The sequence below is a fragment of the Centropristis striata genome, chromosome 8 (genome assembly GCF_030273125.1).
Source record: "Centropristis striata isolate RG_2023a ecotype Rhode Island chromosome 8, C.striata_1.0, whole genome shotgun sequence".
NCBI lineage: Eukaryota > Metazoa > Chordata > Actinopteri > Perciformes > Serranidae > Centropristis > Centropristis striata.
In genome coordinates, this window is record NC_081524.1 from 23,708,816 (window position 1) to 23,728,991 (window position 20,176).

At 36.4% G+C, this 20,176-nt stretch overlaps 2 protein-coding genes across 4 annotated transcripts in view; one reads left to right on the forward strand and one right to left on the reverse strand.

Annotated features, from left to right (window-relative positions):
• The window catches only part of LOC131976430 (lamin-A-like), a 48,509-nt gene extending 38,156 nt beyond the window's left edge, over positions 1–10,353 (forward strand). For all 3 annotated transcript variants that reach the window (XM_059339455.1, XM_059339456.1, XM_059339457.1), the window contains 8 exons: positions 320–445; positions 676–896; positions 2,234–2,555; positions 3,363–3,470; positions 4,205–4,324; positions 4,423–4,482; positions 4,567–4,737; positions 7,258–10,353. In XM_059339455.1, the coding sequence (XP_059195438.1) occupies positions 320–445; positions 676–896; positions 2,234–2,555; positions 3,363–3,470; positions 4,205–4,324; positions 4,423–4,482; positions 4,567–4,737; positions 7,258–7,293 (1,164 nt within the window). In that variant the 3' untranslated portion in view covers positions 7,294–10,353. The remainder of the gene's footprint in view (positions 1–319; positions 446–675; positions 897–2,233; positions 2,556–3,362; positions 3,471–4,204; positions 4,325–4,422; positions 4,483–4,566; positions 4,738–7,257) is intronic.
• Positions 10,354–10,424: 71 nt separating this feature from the next.
• The window catches only part of pear1 (platelet endothelial aggregation receptor 1), a 64,359-nt gene continuing 54,607 nt past the window's right edge, over positions 10,425–20,176 (reverse strand). The window contains exons 19-23 of the mRNA XM_059339454.1: positions 19,815–19,924; positions 19,428–19,554; positions 18,226–18,288; positions 16,379–16,573; positions 10,425–12,316 (exon numbers count right to left, since the gene is read on the reverse strand). Coding sequence (XP_059195437.1) covers positions 12,177–12,316; positions 16,379–16,573; positions 18,226–18,288; positions 19,428–19,554; positions 19,815–19,924 — 635 coding nt within the window. The 3' untranslated portion in view covers positions 10,425–12,176. The remainder of the gene's footprint in view (positions 12,317–16,378; positions 16,574–18,225; positions 18,289–19,427; positions 19,555–19,814; positions 19,925–20,176) is intronic.

Genomic DNA, 20,176 nt, shown 5'->3' on the forward strand with positions numbered 1-20,176 from the left:
CTAAAGGTTTAATTAACTACCAATTGACCAGCTATTAGTGATGGTGATTATTGCTGCTAAATTAATTGGTACCACTTTATAATAACCGTCATGTGGGAGGAATGTGAATAAACACAACAGCAGTTTTTGGAATTTGCTTTCTATTAAAACCATTGTTGTACTAGGCCCCTCTGAGAGAGAGTACTTTGAGAATAACTGATGATTTAATTTTACACAAAACATTGCAAGAGGCCTTAAAGTGGGTAAACAAACAGAGTTTCGGTCAGGTGGTTGAGTGCAGGAAGCCTCGGCTGACTGTATCTTCTCTCTCTGTGTTCAGCTGGAGAACGCTCGTCATTCTGCTGACAGGAACAGCCACTTGGTGGGAGCCGCTCATGAAGAGCTGCAGCAGACCCGTGTTCGACTGGAGGGCATGTCAGGCCAGCTCAGCATGCTGCAGAAGCAGGTACACACACACACACACACACACAGTCATTGTGTGTTCGTTATCTGTCCGCTGCTTTGACTGGCCACACTGCTTCGCGGCTGACTGAGCACCATTGATTAATTAAGCTTCACCTGACTAATCAAGCAGACTTACAGTGTTTGTACGACTACAAGTCGTGTACAGACTGCTTAATTGGCTTAATTGGTCTTAATTGACTAACCTTTGTCTGTGTGTTCTCTCTGAATCAGCTCTCGGCGAGCGAGTCCAAGGTGCGCGAGCTGGAGGAGGCTCTGTCGAGGGAGCGGGACATGACGAGGCGGCGGCTGGAGGACAAGGAGCGGGAGATGGCTGAAATCCGAGCTCGGCTGATGCTGCAGCTGGAAGAGTACCAGGAGCTGCTGGACATCAAACTGGCTCTGGACATGGAGATTAATGCCTACAGGAAGCTGCTGGAGGGAGAGGAGGAGAGGTAGGGAGAAAGACACAGACACCTGGAGACAAATGAAGATCTACGGGTTGTTACAGCTGGAGATGAAGCACTAAGCAGTCAGAATGCAGACAGTGAAATCGTTACACTCTCTAATGGCTTGTTAATCAAGCACAGATCAAGTTAGCTTGAAGTTTAGCAGGTAACCACTTTAATTGACAGATCAGTAAAAACTGAGTTCTCGACAAAGAAGCTCATCATTTTCCTGGGAAAAACATGAATTCAGAGAAAAAAATAGCATAAAAAATGACTAATCCAAGACCAAAATAAGGGTTCGGCCCCTACTTGTGTATGCTTAATTCAATCATGGAAAATCTTAGTGTCAAAGCATAGAATGATATTTAAGAAAATTGCATGCTTTTACCTTTGTTGCAACAGTTTGGGGACATGAAGAGACATTTATTTATTCCAGTTTGGTGAACCTCCCTGATCACAAACTTTTACACTAATGTTCTTGTGGCTGAATGGGATCAAATCTCTGCAGCCAGGGTCTAAAATCTGAGTGGGGCAGTTATAGCAGAATCAAACGGTCAACAGTCACATGTGGTTGTTGTGATCAGGTGTCCATATATTTTTGAGTCAAGCTTGTTTTCACAAAAGTATGAGGGCAAAGCTCAAGTTCTACTCAATTGGTGCAACTGAGAGGGTGGATGTCAGATCTGTGGATGTCAGAGAGGGTCCAGAGTCTGATTCAGTTTACTCCCAATGTAACAAACACAACTCTCTGCCGTTAATGCGCCTGTACCATGTGTCTCTGTTTTGATACATATCAGGGACTTCAGACTCATTTTCCTGCAAAGCACGACAATTTAAAACGTTTCTAAAACCTTAACGACTTCCTTTTCTTTGCCACAATGATGAAAATATAAATATGAGCTATGTCTCTCCTGCAGCTTTTCGAAACAGGAACAGACGAAGTCAAATGATTTCAGTCTGTCGGTCTTAAAGTTAGGATGAGGTTGCTGCAGTTTATTCCTAGAGCAGCTCTGGGTTCTTAAGCTTCAGCCAATCACTGCAGCATGTGGGTAAGCTTAATAAATGTTGTTTGTATAGCAACTTTCAAAACATAGTTATAAAGTGCTTCACAACCACAAAACACAAACAGAATCCAATAAAATGACATTAGATGAGAGCCGAGCAGTAAGAATAGAAGAGCTTTATAATAAGATAATAAATAATAACAATATTGCAGGAGGTAAAACATGAAAAGCATGATTATAATAATCACATATTAGCAACAGTTGCTGTAATGTGAGACTGTATGTGACTCTGACTGGTCTGATTCCTTCATGTGAATCTCTTCTTCTGTCCGTCCCCAGGCTGCGTCTATCACCCGGCACTCCAGCCACCAAGGTCACAGTGGCACGGACCTCCGGCTCGGGCCACGCCCACACCAGCCGCATGGTCCTCCACGGCTCCGCCTCCACCACCGCCACCGCCTCCAGCAGCCGCAACTCGTCCGGCACGGCCAGCGCCAAGAAGCGCCGCATCAACGACAACGACAGCGAGACCTCCAGCATGGCGGGCGGCACCGTGACCAAGACTCGCATTAGTCAGCACGCCTCAGCCAGCGGCCGCGTCACAGTGGACGAGGTCGACCTGGAGGGCAAGTTCATCCGTCTCAGCAACAAGGCTGACGAGGTTAGTGACTGACCATTAATGTGGGCTTTATAGCCCACATTAACTTGGTTTTAAGGTGATTTCACTCCAAAAACTTGAAAACTGCAAATATTATTTAATTATTAATGTAAATATATTTTTATTACTATCATAATAATAATAATAATAATTAGTATTATTATTATTATTATTATTATTATTATTTATCATTTTATTTATTTATTTAATGAACAATATAAACAGTATTAATAAATATGCACATTTGATTCTATTATATTATATTCTACATATTTTCATTTTTCCATCCCCTGTCTCACTATTCGTCTCACTTTACTTTATGTAATAACAATGTGCTAAACGTATGGAGAAAAAAAATGGGATTTTCTATTTTCAATAAATATAATTGTTTATGGGCATTAAAAATCGTGATTTATTTCAAATTTTGTTAAAGTGCACTTTGTGGACTGAGTGCACTCTATGGACATTTAAATCATGATTGTTTTTATTACATTTGTTATTTAAAACTTTTTAAATAAATGTATATATATTTATTGACACAGTGTGTTTTAAGAGGAAACATTTTTTTTATGTGTAAAAGAGAAAAGAAATGCCTGTCTGCTGTCCTGGTAACATAATAATCCATAACTACATTATTTTGATCATTTAAAGAACAAATGTCTAATTAAAAGCAGCATTCTGGGCTTACTTTTGATGCCAGAATATCTATTCTAAGAAGAATCTATAAAATAATGTACAGCTCAAAGAAGTTTCAGGTTTTACATTATTCTGTCCTATTGTCTGACCCCTACTTTTATTTCTCTCACGTAGGATCAATCTCTGGGCAACTGGCAGGTGAAGAGACAAGTAGGAGGTGGAGCCGCCATCATCTACAAGTTTCCCCACAAGTTCATCCTGAAGGCCGGAGGAGCTGTCACCGTAAGTTACACAGACACTAGATTTGTTAGTATTTTAGTATTTACATTGTTAATTTGACTGTTTTTGCTACATACACAGTTTATTTTCCTTTTCTTGTAACCACTAGTAGTGCTTAGGACTGATATTTCACTGAGTGGTTCGTCTTTTTGTTTTGTTTGCATGTGTACAAGCATGTGGGTGACATAATACACATTCCTGCCAATGTCTCGACGCTTTTTCACTGATCATGAGGTGTTAGGAATGCGCCAAGAAAAGTATTAATGTGCCAAAATGCAGGGAAGAAGACTGCAAACGTCTGAACCAATGAGGATAAAAAGAGGACTAGTCAAAGGGTCAAATGGCATCATATAATTGGAGTAAAACACGTGACGAAAGGCTCAATAGATGGTGCACGATTAAAGAACACTTTTTAACTCCTTTATCTCTAACACCGTCTACTGTAACCCTTTAAAATCACAGCTCCAGTTACACTGAGCATGTGTTGTACGCCAACGATTTGACGCCATTTGACACTATGACTTCTCCTTTTAGCCTCCTTGTTCTGAACATGGATATAGATTTTTTTTTTAATGGTTTATAAAATGTGCCTCAAGGATGCACACAAGACTTTGAACGTAAACAAACAGGGATTTTCTTTGAAGAAAACTGCAGGAAACCTTTTCTGTATGGCGGTAGCAGCTTAATTTATTACGTATACAATCTCTTGCAAACTCTGACCTTTTGACTTGCTGCAGATCTGGGCTGCATCTGGCGGTGGAACCCACAACCCCCCCACTGACCTGGTGTGGAAGAGCCAGAACTCCTGGGGCACCGGAGACCTCCTGCAGACGTCGCTCATCAACGCCAACGGAGAGGTCTGACCTCATCCAAGCTTTTTTAAACTCATCCTCTCTTCCTGTTTCTTTTTTTCACCGCGATAACTTCATCACTTTCTCACTTAATCCACCATCAGGAAATGGCCATGAGGAAAGTGACCCGCACCCTGTTCCATGAAGACGATGATGATGACATGGTGAGTGCCTCTTCTGTTAGGGCGACTCCTGCAGCGCACCAGCGGCGTTAAGTAACTCACCCTGCTGTGTGTCGCCCCCTGCAGGGAGCTCACAGCACGAGCGGCGCAGACAACGAGTACAACCTGAGGAGCCGCACGGTGATCTGCGACTCCTGCGGGCAGCCGTCGGACAAATCGGGTGGTTGCAGCAGCGGGGGTCTACCTGAAGGCCTCGGGGGACATTCCTTCTTCATGGGGACCAACGAGCCCAGAAAGGTACTGTACAACAACAATGAAGCAGAACAGCACTGGATTATATTTCATGACAAAAATATTACTTAATATGATTTTATCACTCAAAATATATATATACACAACACTTTCCCAAGTGCCCACAAGTGTCATGAAAACATGTGTAAACAGCCTGCAGTTCGGTCCGATTTTCAATTAATCTTTGCCATATGAACGTTCGTCCCAGCAGAATCAATCATGACTTCGCTGAGGAGCAGAATTTCTAGTTATTCCAAACAGTTTATTTTTGGCAGTATTTCAAATGAGACGTGTACAATAAAGTGACTTTGACAGAAATATCACAATTTCAAGTTTCCCTCTGGTTACTTTTTCTGATAATAATCGGTTCAAGGACTGTTGGAAACTTTAAATTCAGATGATAATTCCTGTGTATAAACGGTGTATGTTTGTCAAAAAGAGAAAAGAAAATATGATCATTATTTTATAGATTAATGTATCTTCTCCTCCAGGATTATCCTGACAGGACATTTTCAAATCATGTCATAATTCTCTTATGGCTACTTAATGCCTACACCTTAATATAAAAAGAAGAATTTCATGTTTCAGTACTAATTCACAGGGATTGAGTAGGAAAAAAAAGAGTAAAATTGAATGAGCAAAAATGAATTCTGTTATGTTTTTGGGGTGGTTCCCTGTTTGTTTTGCTACCTCCTCATTTTCTGACCTTTATCTTCAGTGTTGATATAAATTTTGACAACGACGAGGATGAACAAGCAGTAATGTAGGGACGACATCTTGATTCCTTTACGATATGAAAGAGTTATCTGTTATTCTGAAATGACAGACCTCTGAGCAGTCAGACTTTAGTATTAAAAAAAATACTTTCAACACCTTATTTCACAGGTCTGTAATTCTAAATTATTTCTCTTGGAACTTTCCTTCAAAGCACTGTGTAATTTGATGTAAATTATGTTGAAAATAAGAATTTCCTTGTAAGAGCTCCTTCATTCAAACACCAAACATATATTTAACTGTTATTCATTTATCACTGGAGCTTCATTCTCTGCTTGTGTTGAATTGTAGACAAATTTTTCATGTTTTGCATGTTCAGCTCACCTGCTGCGCACAGTGACTGCTACACCAGCAATTAAATGGAATTAATTAATTGGAAGTGTGCCAATACAACACAGTTTTGTTTGTCTGTATAATTAGTACCAAATTACATCATTATTTTAAGGAAGCTCTGTAAAACAAAGTGGCCTTTTCTTTGCAAACTGTACTTTAATTAACCTCTTAAGACCCACCTGCCCCCCTTTGACGAGCTTAAGCTGTCACTCTGTGTTTATAGTTACGCCGTATGTCTTTTTTTAAACATTTCTTCTGGAGTTTTCAGGTCCAGGGATAACAGTGACAGCACAAACAAGAAACTTTTATGCAGGTGTGGTTGACAGGGTGTAGAAGTTATGTGGAGATTTGCACGACTCTGCTGTAAAGCATGTTGTTGTTATTGTTATTCAAATATGACCTCATCAAATCATTTTTTAACCATGTCTACTAAAAACACTGCTAAACAAGTTACCCTTCAAATGAAACATCATACATGCGATTAAGAGTTCCTCTGTAATACACTTTTACATTTAGTTATGCCAAATAGCTGAAATAACAAATATTTAGAAAAATATTTACTCCCATCACTGTTCAAACAAAGACACCAAACAATCACCTGAAGAATATGCCTTAACGATCAATTATCGGTTAATAACTCAGAGTTTAACTGCACAAAAGAGCGGAGCAACAAACGCTGTCACATTGTTATTCCTCGGACAGCAGAGAGGTGCATTTTTTTTTTTAATTTTTATTTTTTATTTTTTTTTACAGATTGTGCACCGCAACCACAGAATACAGTAAAGTTTCGGTTGGAAAAAGTAACCAAAAAGAAGCTTAATATTTCTTCAGAATCTGTTTATTCTACATGTCTCATAAAATGAACGATCATGTGACAAATATTCACTGAAAATCAAATGGAACTGCAGGCTGTTTACACCGAGCTGAGAGGAGAGGACAGGAGAGGTTGTAAAAATGTGAATACTATAATATGTATATCATGTGGAGCCCAATTTTTGATTTTGATTTTCTCTATGATTTATGGCATTATAACTATTCCATAGAGCTGCAGGACTTATATATTTTTTATTTATTGCAGTAAAAACAAGGGCACAGTGAGTAAAATGTGACAGGAGACCTTGAAATTGCTTTCATCAGTTAAATTCTTAAAGTTGATTAACCAATTATAGATTGATGATTATTAACATCTCTTGGCACCAGCAAGAAATTAATTAAAACATTTTAAACATTCAGATTTGACTAAAATACTAACTTTACTTACTTTTTCTGTTGATTATATCATATTGTGGTTTTCCTCCTCGTAGCTCTTGCTCACAGAAAGTCATTTAATTATTTTAAATCCAGTTTATTTGTTAATATCCTTCCATGTTTTCTTGTTTTCTCCACATTAATTGTGCCCTGTGTCTCTTCCTCCACCAGAGCCGTGCCAACCCGGAGAACTGCTCCGTCATGTAAAAACCAGACAGCACCTCACCTGAACCCACCACCTCCTGCAGCCCACAAAGGAGAATTATCATCTTTTACTGTTTGGGTTGTTTTTCTTTCTTCTTCGTTTTTTATATGGTCTTATTTTTTTTGTATTCAGATTAATCTGCAGGTTAGAATTGCTTCGAGGTTTTTGGGCAGAGGGCACAGGATTTTTTTCGTATTCCACTTTTTGAGTTTGTGTATTCATTCAACGTATGTTATTGCATGTGTGCTGTGCTAATGCTTATCCTGCTCTTCTTGCACACTCTTTCACGCACACACACACACACACGCACACACACACACACACACAGCTCCATTGACCAGTGCTTGTGCTTCGATCCAAGCCGGGTGTTTCACATTTAATGGCCATGCTGTCAACACTCAACACGCACAGCTAGTGAACCCTGCTAGGAATAATCTCTACAGTCACACAGACGACAGGGAAATAAATCCCACGGTTAATCGTGTTTATCACTCATCAAATTGATCATTTAAGATGTTGTTTACATTCGCGATTTACTTGCTTCGGGAGCAGTATTGTGCTGTCTTTATGTGCTGCAGAGAAAATACACTAAATTTAGCTTTTTATTTTTGATAAACTATGTTGGAAAAGTGTCCAAAGAAAGCCAAAGTACTGTAAGCTCAGGGTGTTCAGCAGGTTTTATTTCACCTTTAGCCTTAGGAAATCATGTCGTGGAACATTTTATATGTGGATGTAGAGCACACGGTCGGGCTGCTATGCTGCAAACAGAGAAAATAATTATTTGAGAGGAATATTTTTTCTGGAGTTCAAAGCTCGAGTCCAGAGAGACATATCTGGTTATGTTTTTGAACGTGTGTGGGGAATAAGGAATTATTGTTTGCTGGATAAGTTGAATGTACCCAGTTTATAAAAGTATATCTCAGTTGGATGTACGTTTAACCCAAAGATGTTTTGTCATGATGATAGGAACATGTTGGATTTGTTTTCTACCTGGGGGATTATCAGGAATAGGTACTATGTTTTGAGTCTTTACTGGTGCCATTTATACAGTATATATTTGTAGGATGTTTCAGCTTCATTCAACACAATGAACATTATTCTGATAGAGAGTTGTTGCTGCTATTTACAGAGTGCAACAGTAGTTTTGGAAACATTTTAACAAGCTTTTCTACAGAATGGGGGGAAAAAAACAAAAGTGCCTTCAGAGGACAGAAAGCAACACTCACTGTTCTTTGGGCACATGCCTCGTATCACAGTCTTGTGACTGTCAGCTGTCTGATTTTTGTTGCTCCTTAAAAAAAACTGGTCATAAGGGCTTTTTTTCTTTCCTCTTAAGCTTACTGGCTTTGCAAATCCCCAGGCATAATTTTTTGGATCTTAGTAGGATTGTGGGGTTTCTATACTTTGTGACTTTGGCTTCATGCACTGCTTTTATTGAGCGCCTCGCCAAATATGCACAGCAGGTAGATTTGTACTGTAGTCTGGCAGCTTAGTTCATTTATACTCCAGTGAAAAGCATATCAAAGCATTTACGGAAAATACTTGATAGCTAAATTTTGATATTTTTTTCTGTATTGTACTTAAAGGATGGTATTTCTGCCACATTAGATTATTTTTTGCCTTTAAAGAGATGGTTTGGATTTTAGAAGTGCAGTTGTATGAGATACTGTAAATACACTAACAATAGGCGGTGTATTTATCTGCAGTAGAAGGTGATCTACTGGCACCCAACTTGAAGAGGCAGGAAGAAGTACTGGCACCAAAGCTAAGCAGAGGAAGTGTACGCTGCATTAAGAATATTTTTGCTGCTTTACCTTGCTGTCAGAGAGCCCTGTTTAAGTTTATGCGGGGGGAATTAAAGCCATTATCTATGCCCTCTTCAAGGCCACCAGACTGCATTGATAAAAACAGTAGTTTTGTCATCCCAGAAAACAGGAGTTGCTGGTGCACCGCTGCCTCGATTGGTTAGTTTGTTTGTGTTATTGTGCGACTTCGGTAAATAATTTATCCTTTAAAACATCAAAGTTTCACAATAACAAACAAACTAACCAACCGAGGCAGTGTTAGACCAGCAACTCACATGTTCTCTGAGGTAAAATTAGTGTTTTTCTCAATGGAGTCTGGTGCCTTTTACGAGTGGATAGAACAGCTTCAGTTATTTTTGTATAAACTTAACCTGGGCTGTCTGACAGCAAGGTAAAGCAGTAAAAAATAGTCTAAATATAGTGTACACTTAAACTCATATTAGCATATATGTCTGCTGCTCCTGTCCACAGCAGTACATTGCTTAACTTCTGTCTCGGTACTCCTGTATGTTTCTACAAACAGCCGACAGCCATCTGCTAAAGGTAATAAGCTGACTCTAGATACCTCATGCAACATCGCTTCAGAAAATCAAAACTATTCCTTAAAGTAGACGTCTAATTTTGACATTATTATCCCCAAAGTGCCTTAAAAAGTCGAAGACAATTGTTCGTTAAAGAAATGTCTAGCTCCAAAGATAACACAGATTTATAAATGAAAAAAGACATAGTATTTATCTCATATGTGCACGAATAGATGAGACATAATTACTGCATGTACTTGTCAAATATATGCAACTATGAACTAAATCATCCCACTCAGAACATTTCATTTTAAAAGGGTGAGGTCGGGAGTTTCTCAGAGGCCTGAAAGAAACTTCATCTACAACACTTGAGACAGCTGCTCTTTAACATTTATATGCAATGTTAGTTAACGAAGACACTAACACAATCATCAAATACTTTATGTGACAAACAGTCCAGAAAGGCTTTTGTGAAACCCTGAACCCTCCCTGTTAAAGTCCTGATTGAGGCCTCATGAATCTTCTGAAGGACTTGAGGATTTAAAATGTTACTGAAAGGGATTTCTTTGTGTGAGCCTTTAATGCCAAAGTCGTAATTAGCTTGAAGTAGGATTTGTGTCTATCATATAATGATGCTGTTGACATTATGGAAAAGCCATTCAGTCGATGTAATGAATGTTTTTTTTGTGTTGCTTTTCTAAAATAATGCCGAGTAAAATTCTTTTTTTTTCTCCAAGTGACTGACTGTTGTAGTTATTTTCTAAATACAAAATCCTTCAAAACGACGGACAAAAAGTGCAGCCATTTTTATTTACATTATATACACATGTTCCCATTGTTACATTCAAAAATATATGTCCATACATAAAAAAATACAAAAAGCTGAAGCTTTACCCAAAACTCTAGCATTTAAAGCAAAAATGTACATTCTTTCTGGTATGCAGAGTTTCTGTTATCTAATTGACAAAACAATTAACTTCATTTGAAACAAAAAAAACCCAAACACATTTTAGCATTTTGTAAGTGTTTCAGAGGCAACACAAGGTTTTGGTTGACAAAAACAATTTAAAAACCAGAGTACTGTGAAATGAGACTTTTTGTTTTGGTATTTTGGGTGAACCGGCCCTTTAAATACCGAACTGTCGGACTCTGCATTGACATTCATAATGCTGCTTTGATTTCATGACTGCTTATTTTTCACAACATAAACGGTGTTTGAGCTCACGGCGAGCTTTTGGTATCTCTAAGTGAGCAGATGTGTGTCATCTTTGGTCACAAACTTCTTTAAACATCTTAAAACGAGCTGAAGCGAACAATATATCCTTTTGTATATTTACAATGTTTCTATCTGAAAGCAGCATAAGTGAGCCACATTTGTTTAAACAAACAGCGGACATGTGATATGAAATATAAAAAATCTGTTAAGCGTTGAAATCTTTGGTGCTTGAATGAAACAACCTGACTTCTTCTGAATATCAACAATAAAAACAGAATTTTTTTAATAATGTGTCTCAGAAAAAAGACTGGCAGTATTTTTGCTATACAAAACAAACTCCTTTATATCTTCAGAGGTCCCATGAACTTTGTCTCTTTATTTTTTTCAGAATTATGAGGTTTTTAGACTTAACGAAATACTTCAAAGTGTTAATTATGTTTTTTGATGATTAAAAACTTTGTATTCTGATTAAAAATAGGAGTATTTTGAACATGCTCAAGCAAAATGAGTGAGAAACTTTAATTACAGCATGTTTAGATGAGTTAAAAAACATAAACTTTGTTGCTTTGGACCGTGAAGTATTTTCCCCATGGGACATGAATGCATTTGTAATAATTCATTTTTTAAATAATGTGTCTCAAAAAAAAAGACTGGCAGTATTTTTGCTATACAAAACAAACCCCTACATATCTTAAGAGGTCCCATGACTTTGTGTCATTGTTTTCAGATCTACAAGGTTTTCAAACGAGCAAATGAAAAAGTTGAGCTGTGATGAGTTCATCAAAGTTTCCTGTTAAAAATGTTGTAAATTTAACCTAAATTTTACTAAAAAGTGTTCATTATGTTTTTTGATGATTAAAAACTTTGTATTCTGATAAAAGGCGCCTTTTGAAGATGCTCACCAGTAGCAAGCAAAATGTGTGGGAAACTTTAATTACAGCTTGTTTAGATGAGTTAAAAAACATAAACTTTCCCAAGTTGCTGCTTTGAACCGTGAAGTATTTTTCCCATGGGACGTGAATGCAGCTGAAGCTCCGCTGGCGTCGCCACAGTCCGGCCCTCCTCACCGCAGCCTGCTGGCTCCCCGCTCTGGATGACAAGTCTGTCACGGTGAAGCAAGTACCACTTTCAGCCACAGGGGGGCGGTGTCGAGTCGACAGGGGTCCGTAAACAAAAGCTCCTCAGCGGGACAGAAGGCCAGGCTGCTCTGTGGGTGGTCTGCAGCTCTAAGAGCGTAAAAAGTTTGCTCTGTCTTCGCGATCACAGGCCTGAAATCCTCCCTTCAGAGAGGAGGAGGAGGAGGAGGAGGAGGAGGGAAGCGAGCTCCGCTGCTGCTGCGGCCGTCACTGAGGCGCTCTCCTGGGGGAGGGGGGGCGGCGAACCGGCGGCAGGTCGTAGTGTCCCGGGATGTGGCTGTTCACGGGGAGGTCGTAGTGGCTCTGAGGGTCCTCGTGGGGGGCGTGACCGAGGGAGCTCTGACGCTCTGCGGGGACAAGAGGGACAACAAGGACTGAGATACGCACACATTTTATATACACTGTAAAATAATAGAAAAAGTTATTCCCTTTATTATTTTACAGGGTGTTTCTTGTTTTTGTTCCTACATTAAGTCAGTCAATCAATCAATCAGACTTTATTTGTATAGCACTTTCCCTACTAGAGAAATGTAACACAAGTGCTTCACATAAAAAAGGAAATAAAAGTAATAATAATAAAACATAAAAACAAGCAAACACCCTCCACCCTGACCCTCCATCCACCCATCCCATTAAAAACAAAGCACAAACTGAGGAAGCTCCATCTCAACGTGGAGCAGTGAGGAAACACTGGAGGCAGGTTAGAAATTAATTAGATAAAATAAATTAAAGTAAGGTAAGATAAAATAAAATATAAAACAAAAGTAAATAATAAAAAGTAAAAAGAGCTAAATAAAATATGAAATTATAAATAAATAATTAAAAAGTAGAGCATGATAAAATATATATGTATTAAAATAGACTCATAAATAATAGCAAATAAATAAAAGGATATGTAACACTACGATGCATGAGCAGAAAAATATTTTAAAATGGTTCAAGTAAAAGCCAAATTAAAAAGATAAGATAAAATAAGTGCCATAAAAAGGTAAATATTTTTTAGTTATAAGTTAGGATTAAGATAAGATATTCCTTTATTAGGATTTTTATCATTAGGACATTTGTGTTATAGCAGCAAAATAAGGAAGGATCATCAAATTAACAATAAATAGAAACAAGCAATATTAACAAGAAACATAAAAGTATTAATAATTTAAGGAAGAAGAAATATTAAATTAGGAACAATATATACAATATAGACAAATGCAACAGTTTAAATTGCAATTATTACAAATATTAACTATAAAATTGAAGTTGAATCTGTTATTTAATATAATGGGACATTTTTTTAAAGTTTTTTTTATAGTATTATTCAATAGGTCATGAATGTTAAATTACAGTGAATTCAATGTAAAAAAACAACAACACAAAAAATCCACATTATATTGCTGAGTGTAAGATTAAGTCAACTTTCTGTTTTTATACGGTAAAAAGAAAATTTAAAAAGTAATTTTGAAAAAACCCAGTAAAAAGTCTATCAGTAAACACCTACCTTATATTTACAGACATTAACTGTATTATACATGTTTTTAAATAAAAAATCTGTAAAATAACTTACAGTTGTTTACTGTTATTTGAGGGTAAGTGACCCTTCACAGTTTGTTTGGGGTTTTTTTTAATGATTTTTTGCTTTTACAGTGTAGCTCAATATCACAAACCTGACTCAGGAGGTCAAATCTGTCCTCTGTGACCCTCGCTTTAAATAACAAAAAACAGCTCAAAAAACCCTTAAGGAGGATAAAAAATGGACAAATGTGTGCGAGATGACCTGTGAACAGAATATACCAACATCTCTAACCACCTCTTATTTTTCTTTTTTTCTTTTTTTAAGCCAGGTCTGCTGATGACCTTTTAGTTTTTGTGGTTTTGGTCTGAACTGGGTCTGAATGTTGACTTGAATTGTCTGAAATGATCAAATTGTTTGATTATTTTTCTTCCTGATACTGCAGATAGATTTCACCTTGAGACTGAACTAGTTGGTTTGATATTGCAGGGCGGCACAAAGAACTTCCTTTTTCTGTCTTTTTTTCATGCTTCTAATCCGATCCGACCCAGACTCGACTGGCCGGTCTCGAGATTTCCTTAAAAGTTGCCTAAACTAGTTAAACCTCTCTATCAAAGGCTCTATTTGTTATCTGACTGTAATTCCTGTTGTTCTTCAACTAAAACTTATAGTAGAAGTAATGCAAACTGTGGAAATTTAAGACAAAATAAGAATCAACAGTACAAAGTGTGTTTCATCTTAAAACAAATATCCTTCTTTTTATAAAAAAAAAAAAAAAAATGTAATAATGTTAAAAACATGGATTTTGGAAGCAATCAGAGCAAAATTTACTGGCAACATTTTACTTAAACCTCTCAGTATATAATCATTCACACACTATAATGTATTTGTAAGCATATAAAAGTGTTAATTCATGTATTTGTCAGTACAGTAACTAACTCCTCTTGTGGGCAGGCTGCTGTATGAACAGATCAAGAATGACAATAATAAGTAAAACACAATTGTAATAATATAAAATGATGAAAATATTCTTAAAATTTCTTGTTTTTAAGAGGATCTAGTTATTTCAAATGGTTTAAACCATTTAGAAGAGACATGTAGAATAAAGTGATTTTGACAGAAATATCACAATTTTAACCTTCATTTTGGTTACTTTTACTAACGGAAACGTTTGTAACCTATGATCCATTCAAGGACTGTCAGAAAGTTCAAATTCCAACAATAATGCCTGTTTTTACAGTTTCTTTCTACAATAAAAGTTGTATTATTAGCTTGTTCCTCCAAACTGTGGATGGATAAGTAACCACTTTTTAAAAAATGCAAACTGTCCCTTTAAAGTCTAAAAAAACATTAACACAACCTGTTAAATCACTGATTTTAAGTTTATATTGTGTAATTATACAAACATTAAACTGTTTAATAATCATCACATGAAAAGCTGATTTTAATAAACCATTTTCTATCATTAATTACAGTCATCTGCTTCCAGATTTAGAAAGAGGGGAGTGCTTCTTTCTCTCACTCTTCATCACCCTCATAGTTCAAAGTGAGACAGACTGAGACTGAGCCAACGTTTCCATGGATCCAAAGACGTGTTTCCCATCATCATTTATTAGTCTGACCTCATGTTGATGTATCACTGGTGTCCACAGTAAAATGCAGGACTAATAAAAGCACTTCCTCTCTCTCCTGCTCTTCCTCTTCCCTGTAAACAGTCGTTCATTTATCAGGCTCTGCCTTCAGGAAGCCCGTCCTCCCCATCTGTCCCAGCACAAACTCTGCTCCGCTGTTTGACTGATCGGGACTCTGAAAGAAGCTTAATGAGCTTTTTCGTTTTGATGTGAACATCATCTGTTAAGTTCTCAGATCGGTCGACAAAAGTGGGTCTTGATTTTGATTAAAGGACGATAAAAGGATGATGTATTTCCTCATGTTGTGCTGTTCAAAAGAACTGCACTAATTAACCTGACAGGGTTTGAAGCTGAAACAATAAGTCTATTGATGAATTAATCCATTGACAGAAAGATATTCAGCAACTTTAAAGTGTTTTATTTAAAGTTAAATGTCTTTTTCCCTCATCTCAGCTCCATAATTGTGAGAATTTGCTGTTTTTCTTTTTATCTTATGTCAAAGTTAACTAACTGTCCTTTGTGTTTTTGTTTTTTGTTTTCTAACATTTTATTAACCAAGTGATGAATTGACAAAATTCGTCAACACTGTCACTTCTTCACACTGTTCAGAATGGTTTTAAGAATATTAAAAAATCTGACTAAATCTTATAAATTGCACCTCTAATTTCTACCTCATTATGCTTAAATATTATTTTCTCTTGAGTCTTTATTGAGGTAAAAAAAAAAAAAAAGATAGAAGTATTACAAAGTGTGGACTTTTAAGACAAATTAAGCGTATACACTACAGAGTATGGTTTAACCTGATTATTTTTTATTTATATACCGGTATTTATTTTTATATAAAAATAATAACTATTCGTTGGTTTTGGACTGTTTTGTTGTTGTCGGTGGTGGTGGGGTTTTTTTTAATAGTTACTGGACATTTTGTAAAGCAAATATATTATTTGAGAAAACACTGTTCATATTGTAAGTTCATTTTTAGAATTTTGCAGCAAAAAAATGTGGCTATAACATACAAATTGCACCTTTAATTTCTACCACATTATGCTTTGATATGATCTTGAATCTTTATTGAGGTATTAATAAGAAAATAAGGTAATAAGAAAAAGTAAAAGAAAAAATGAGTCCTTAGTGCTACTGATCTTTATTCTAATACTGATGATGTTGAAGTAGATTTCAGTGGTTCAGAAGCAAAATGTAAAAAACAACAACAGTAAAAACATGAATATCACCTTCTGGTCTGTGTAGGAATGGAAGTCATGGGAGTGACTCACCTCTGCGTAAGGTGGCCGTGTTGAACGGCGGCGGGCTGATCTCGGTGTACGCTCGCTCTCTGGGCACGGCCGACTTCATCTCCATGTAGCTGCTCTCTGGGGGGCAGAAGGGCAGGCCGGGCAGGTCTTTGATGGTGGCGTAAGGATTCTCGCTGTTCAGAGAGCTGCTGCTCACCGCCACCGTGTCCTTCAGCTCTGCCACAGCACAGGACGCACAGAGAGAAGAGGTTAGAGTCAGAAACACGTGGCACTGTCCAAATATATAATCAATCAATTAATCAGACTTTATTTGTACAGTACTTTTCATACAAGAGAGATGCAACATAAAGCACTTTACATAAAAAAGGAGAAAATAATAATATTAAAAAGATAACGAAACATAGAAACACCACCTTCATCCCACCCATCCTATTAAAAACAAAGCACAAACTGAGGAACTGAGGAAGCGCCATCTCATCATGGAGCAGTGAGGAAACACTGGAGGCAGGTTAGAAATAAATTAGATAAAAAATAAAGTAAAATAAGATAAAATAAGATAAGATAAAAATATATATATAATAATAAAAAAAAAGTAAAAGTCAATAATAACAATGGAAAATAAAAAAATATATAAATAAATAAAATAAAATAAAAAGCTAGATAAAAAAGATAAAACAATAAATAAATAATTAAGAAATAGAGCATGATAAAATATATGTGCATAGAAATAGACTAATCAATAGTAGCAAATAAATAAATAAATAAATAAAAGAGAAGATGTAATAACACTAAGATGCATGAGCAGAAAAATCTTTAAAAATGGTTCAGGTAAAAACCAAATTAAAAAGATAAGTGCTCAGTTTGCTCTTAAAAATATGAACATGTTTTACTGTAAGGGTGTACGACAAAAGAGCAAGAATCTTACTTTGAAACATTTATGTGGCTAATATTCAGGTAATCTTCTAAAGTTTAATGCAGGATCCTCTTTCTGATGCAGTTTTGGTGTTTCTCTGTCAGAGGTGGAATGAAATTAAGTACATTTACTAAAGTACTAAAGTACGATTGTGAGGTTTTTGTACTTGCTTGAGTATTTCTATTTTATGTGACTTTATGCTTCTAAAGCTGTCAGTTGCCCTACTTTGAGAAAATTAATTAATGAATGATTATTATTATTATTATTATTATTATTATTATTATTAATAAAATGTGATGATTATTTAATTTAAAAATGCTAAATATTTCCCGAAGAAAACTAACGCTTCACTAAAATTCACTTCATGACATTTGAAATGATGACACCTTGTCATATTTTTGTGCATTTATCATGTTTTTTTCATTATGTTTTTTAAGTAGCTGTAGTTTCAAGAATTTTTTTTACTCTTTTCTGTTTGATTTAATGACATCATTTTTATTTATTCTGTACTTTTTACTCCACTACATTCAACTGACAGCTTTAGTTACTTTAGATTTAACATGATTTATCTTTATCTTTATTAAACCTCCTAACAGTTTATTATGTCATTAAAATGAGCCCTATCTTGAGAAAATAAAACAGCTGTTTACATGAATGCATCAATAATAATAATCCAATAATATATTTGGAATATAACAATACAACAATCTGAGTGGGTCCATTCTACATAACGAGAACTTTTATATTCTTACTTTAAGTACATTTTGATGCTGATTCTTTTCTACTTTAACTAAAGTAAGTTAATTACTTGAAGTGGAGTAATGGAGTAGTGGTAATTTCACAGTGTGGTATTAGTACTTTTACTTAATAAGGGATCTGAATACTTTTTCTACCACTGGTCTCTGTAGTCAGTAGCAGGAGAGGAAAAAAGGGTGAAAACAGGGTGATAAACTACCTTTGTTGTAATATTTTCCGAGGCTGGCGCTGTAGCTGTAGCTCCTATCGATTCCAAAAGCTCCTGTAAACAATAAAAGACGAGTCTGGCATCTTCATTTTCATTTACGACTCAGAAACTAATCAAAAGCAGATAATCTGCTTTGGAAACCTGCAAAATCAATGCCAGGTGAGTGAGTGCTGGCAATGCAACTACAACTTTTTATGAAGTCCTGATTGCTTTTATAGTCTCATATCAAACGTGCATCGTTGACTAAAATGATTTTCTGTCCAAAAAGGAAATGTGACGGTCGATAAACTTTGGTGTAAAAAAGGGCGCTTTCTGAGTTTAATCCTCAGCTGTTTCTGCCTTTAAAATGTTTTCTTACATCTAAGCTCTGATCGCCTTTAACAATACAACTATTTTACACTAAATTTCTCTGCAGGAGTTTACAGAGCAACTTGCAGATTATTTTTTTACTAAATGTATACATAATCTTTCTAAATAAATAACATTAACAAAGTTAATGCAGGGTTATATAGGTTTTATAAGAAAAAATTGCAGAAATTTAGAGGGGGAAAATGGCTGTTATGCTTCTAAAACTATCATCATTTTTTAAAAACACTTTATTTATAATTTTCCAGATTACATTACAGATAAACATCAACTATACGACTACACCCACCCACCCATCACAAGGCCACAATGAAAGTGAAATAAAAAAAATAATCATATAAATAAATGAATAAAATATTTTATTATTATTATAATAATAATAAGAAGAAGAAGAATAATAGTAATAGTAATAGTAATAGTAATAATAATAATAATAATAATAATAATAATAATAATAAATAATAATATAAAATACATTAAAAAAATGTTTAAAGTTATATGCCAAATACGCCATGTGTGAGTCGCTGTCCTTGATTCTGCCCGAGTTTAAGATTCAGTGTTTCCCCCTGAAAAGAGTGAGGAAATACTTTTTCAGTGTTTTAACAGGTTAGATTAGCAGTAAATTGAAGGTTTTACTGCTGATTTTTTAAGTAGCTGTGGTCAGAAGGTCAGGAAACCAACTCCTCATTTTCATTAGCTTGTAAATGTTAATCCACTTTCATTCCCCTCCGCTGCTGCAGGTTTATGTGCAGAACTGTCTCCTCTAAATGGACGAGGCAACTGATCCTGAATGTGAATCACGTAGCGGGAGAGTCACGCTGACCGACCTGAGTCTTTGCGAGGCTCGTGGTGTTTCCAGTCTGCAGGCAGAGTGGCGTTGCTCTCGACCCCAAACAGGCCGCGGCGCTCCCTCTCCATGTTCTTCACACTGCAGAACAGCTGGTTGTTGGTGTTCTGTATGACGGGCAGAATAATAAACAAATCAGGAATCATCAATGCGAAGAAAATGCTCCGAGTTATATTACACTTTTGACATAAAAAGCTAAAGAGCGCTGACTTACTGGGTCAACATTTTATGATTTCCTGGCCCTGAAAACCTGAGCCAGCTGCTGTTGACTCGATAAATTACGTCTTTCAAGGTAAAGTTCCTAAAAGGTCTGACAACTGCCTAAAGTATGAGACCGCTGTGTTGATGTAACAGAGGTGACGCTCACCTTGATGGTGCGGTCGTGGTTGTTGGGGAGGTGCGGCAGCGGAGGCCTGTTCTGGCTCAGTGTGTGGTAGCTGGGGTTGGAGTAGTAGTGGTGGTAGCTGTGAGGAACATCTGCAGGCCAAAACAAACACATGGAATCACGTCTGCTGCAATTAAATTACCTCAAGGTCAATAAAATGCACCTCTGTGGAGCACTTACTACAAAAACACAACCGTGAGATACAACTAAAACCACGTTATGATGGAAAACAACTATAAAAGCATTAAAATGTGACTTTTATTTCATTTAAAAACGCTAAATATCCCCTGAAGGAAAGTAATTCTTCCCTTAAAATGAACTTCATTTCACTCTTATTTATCAGT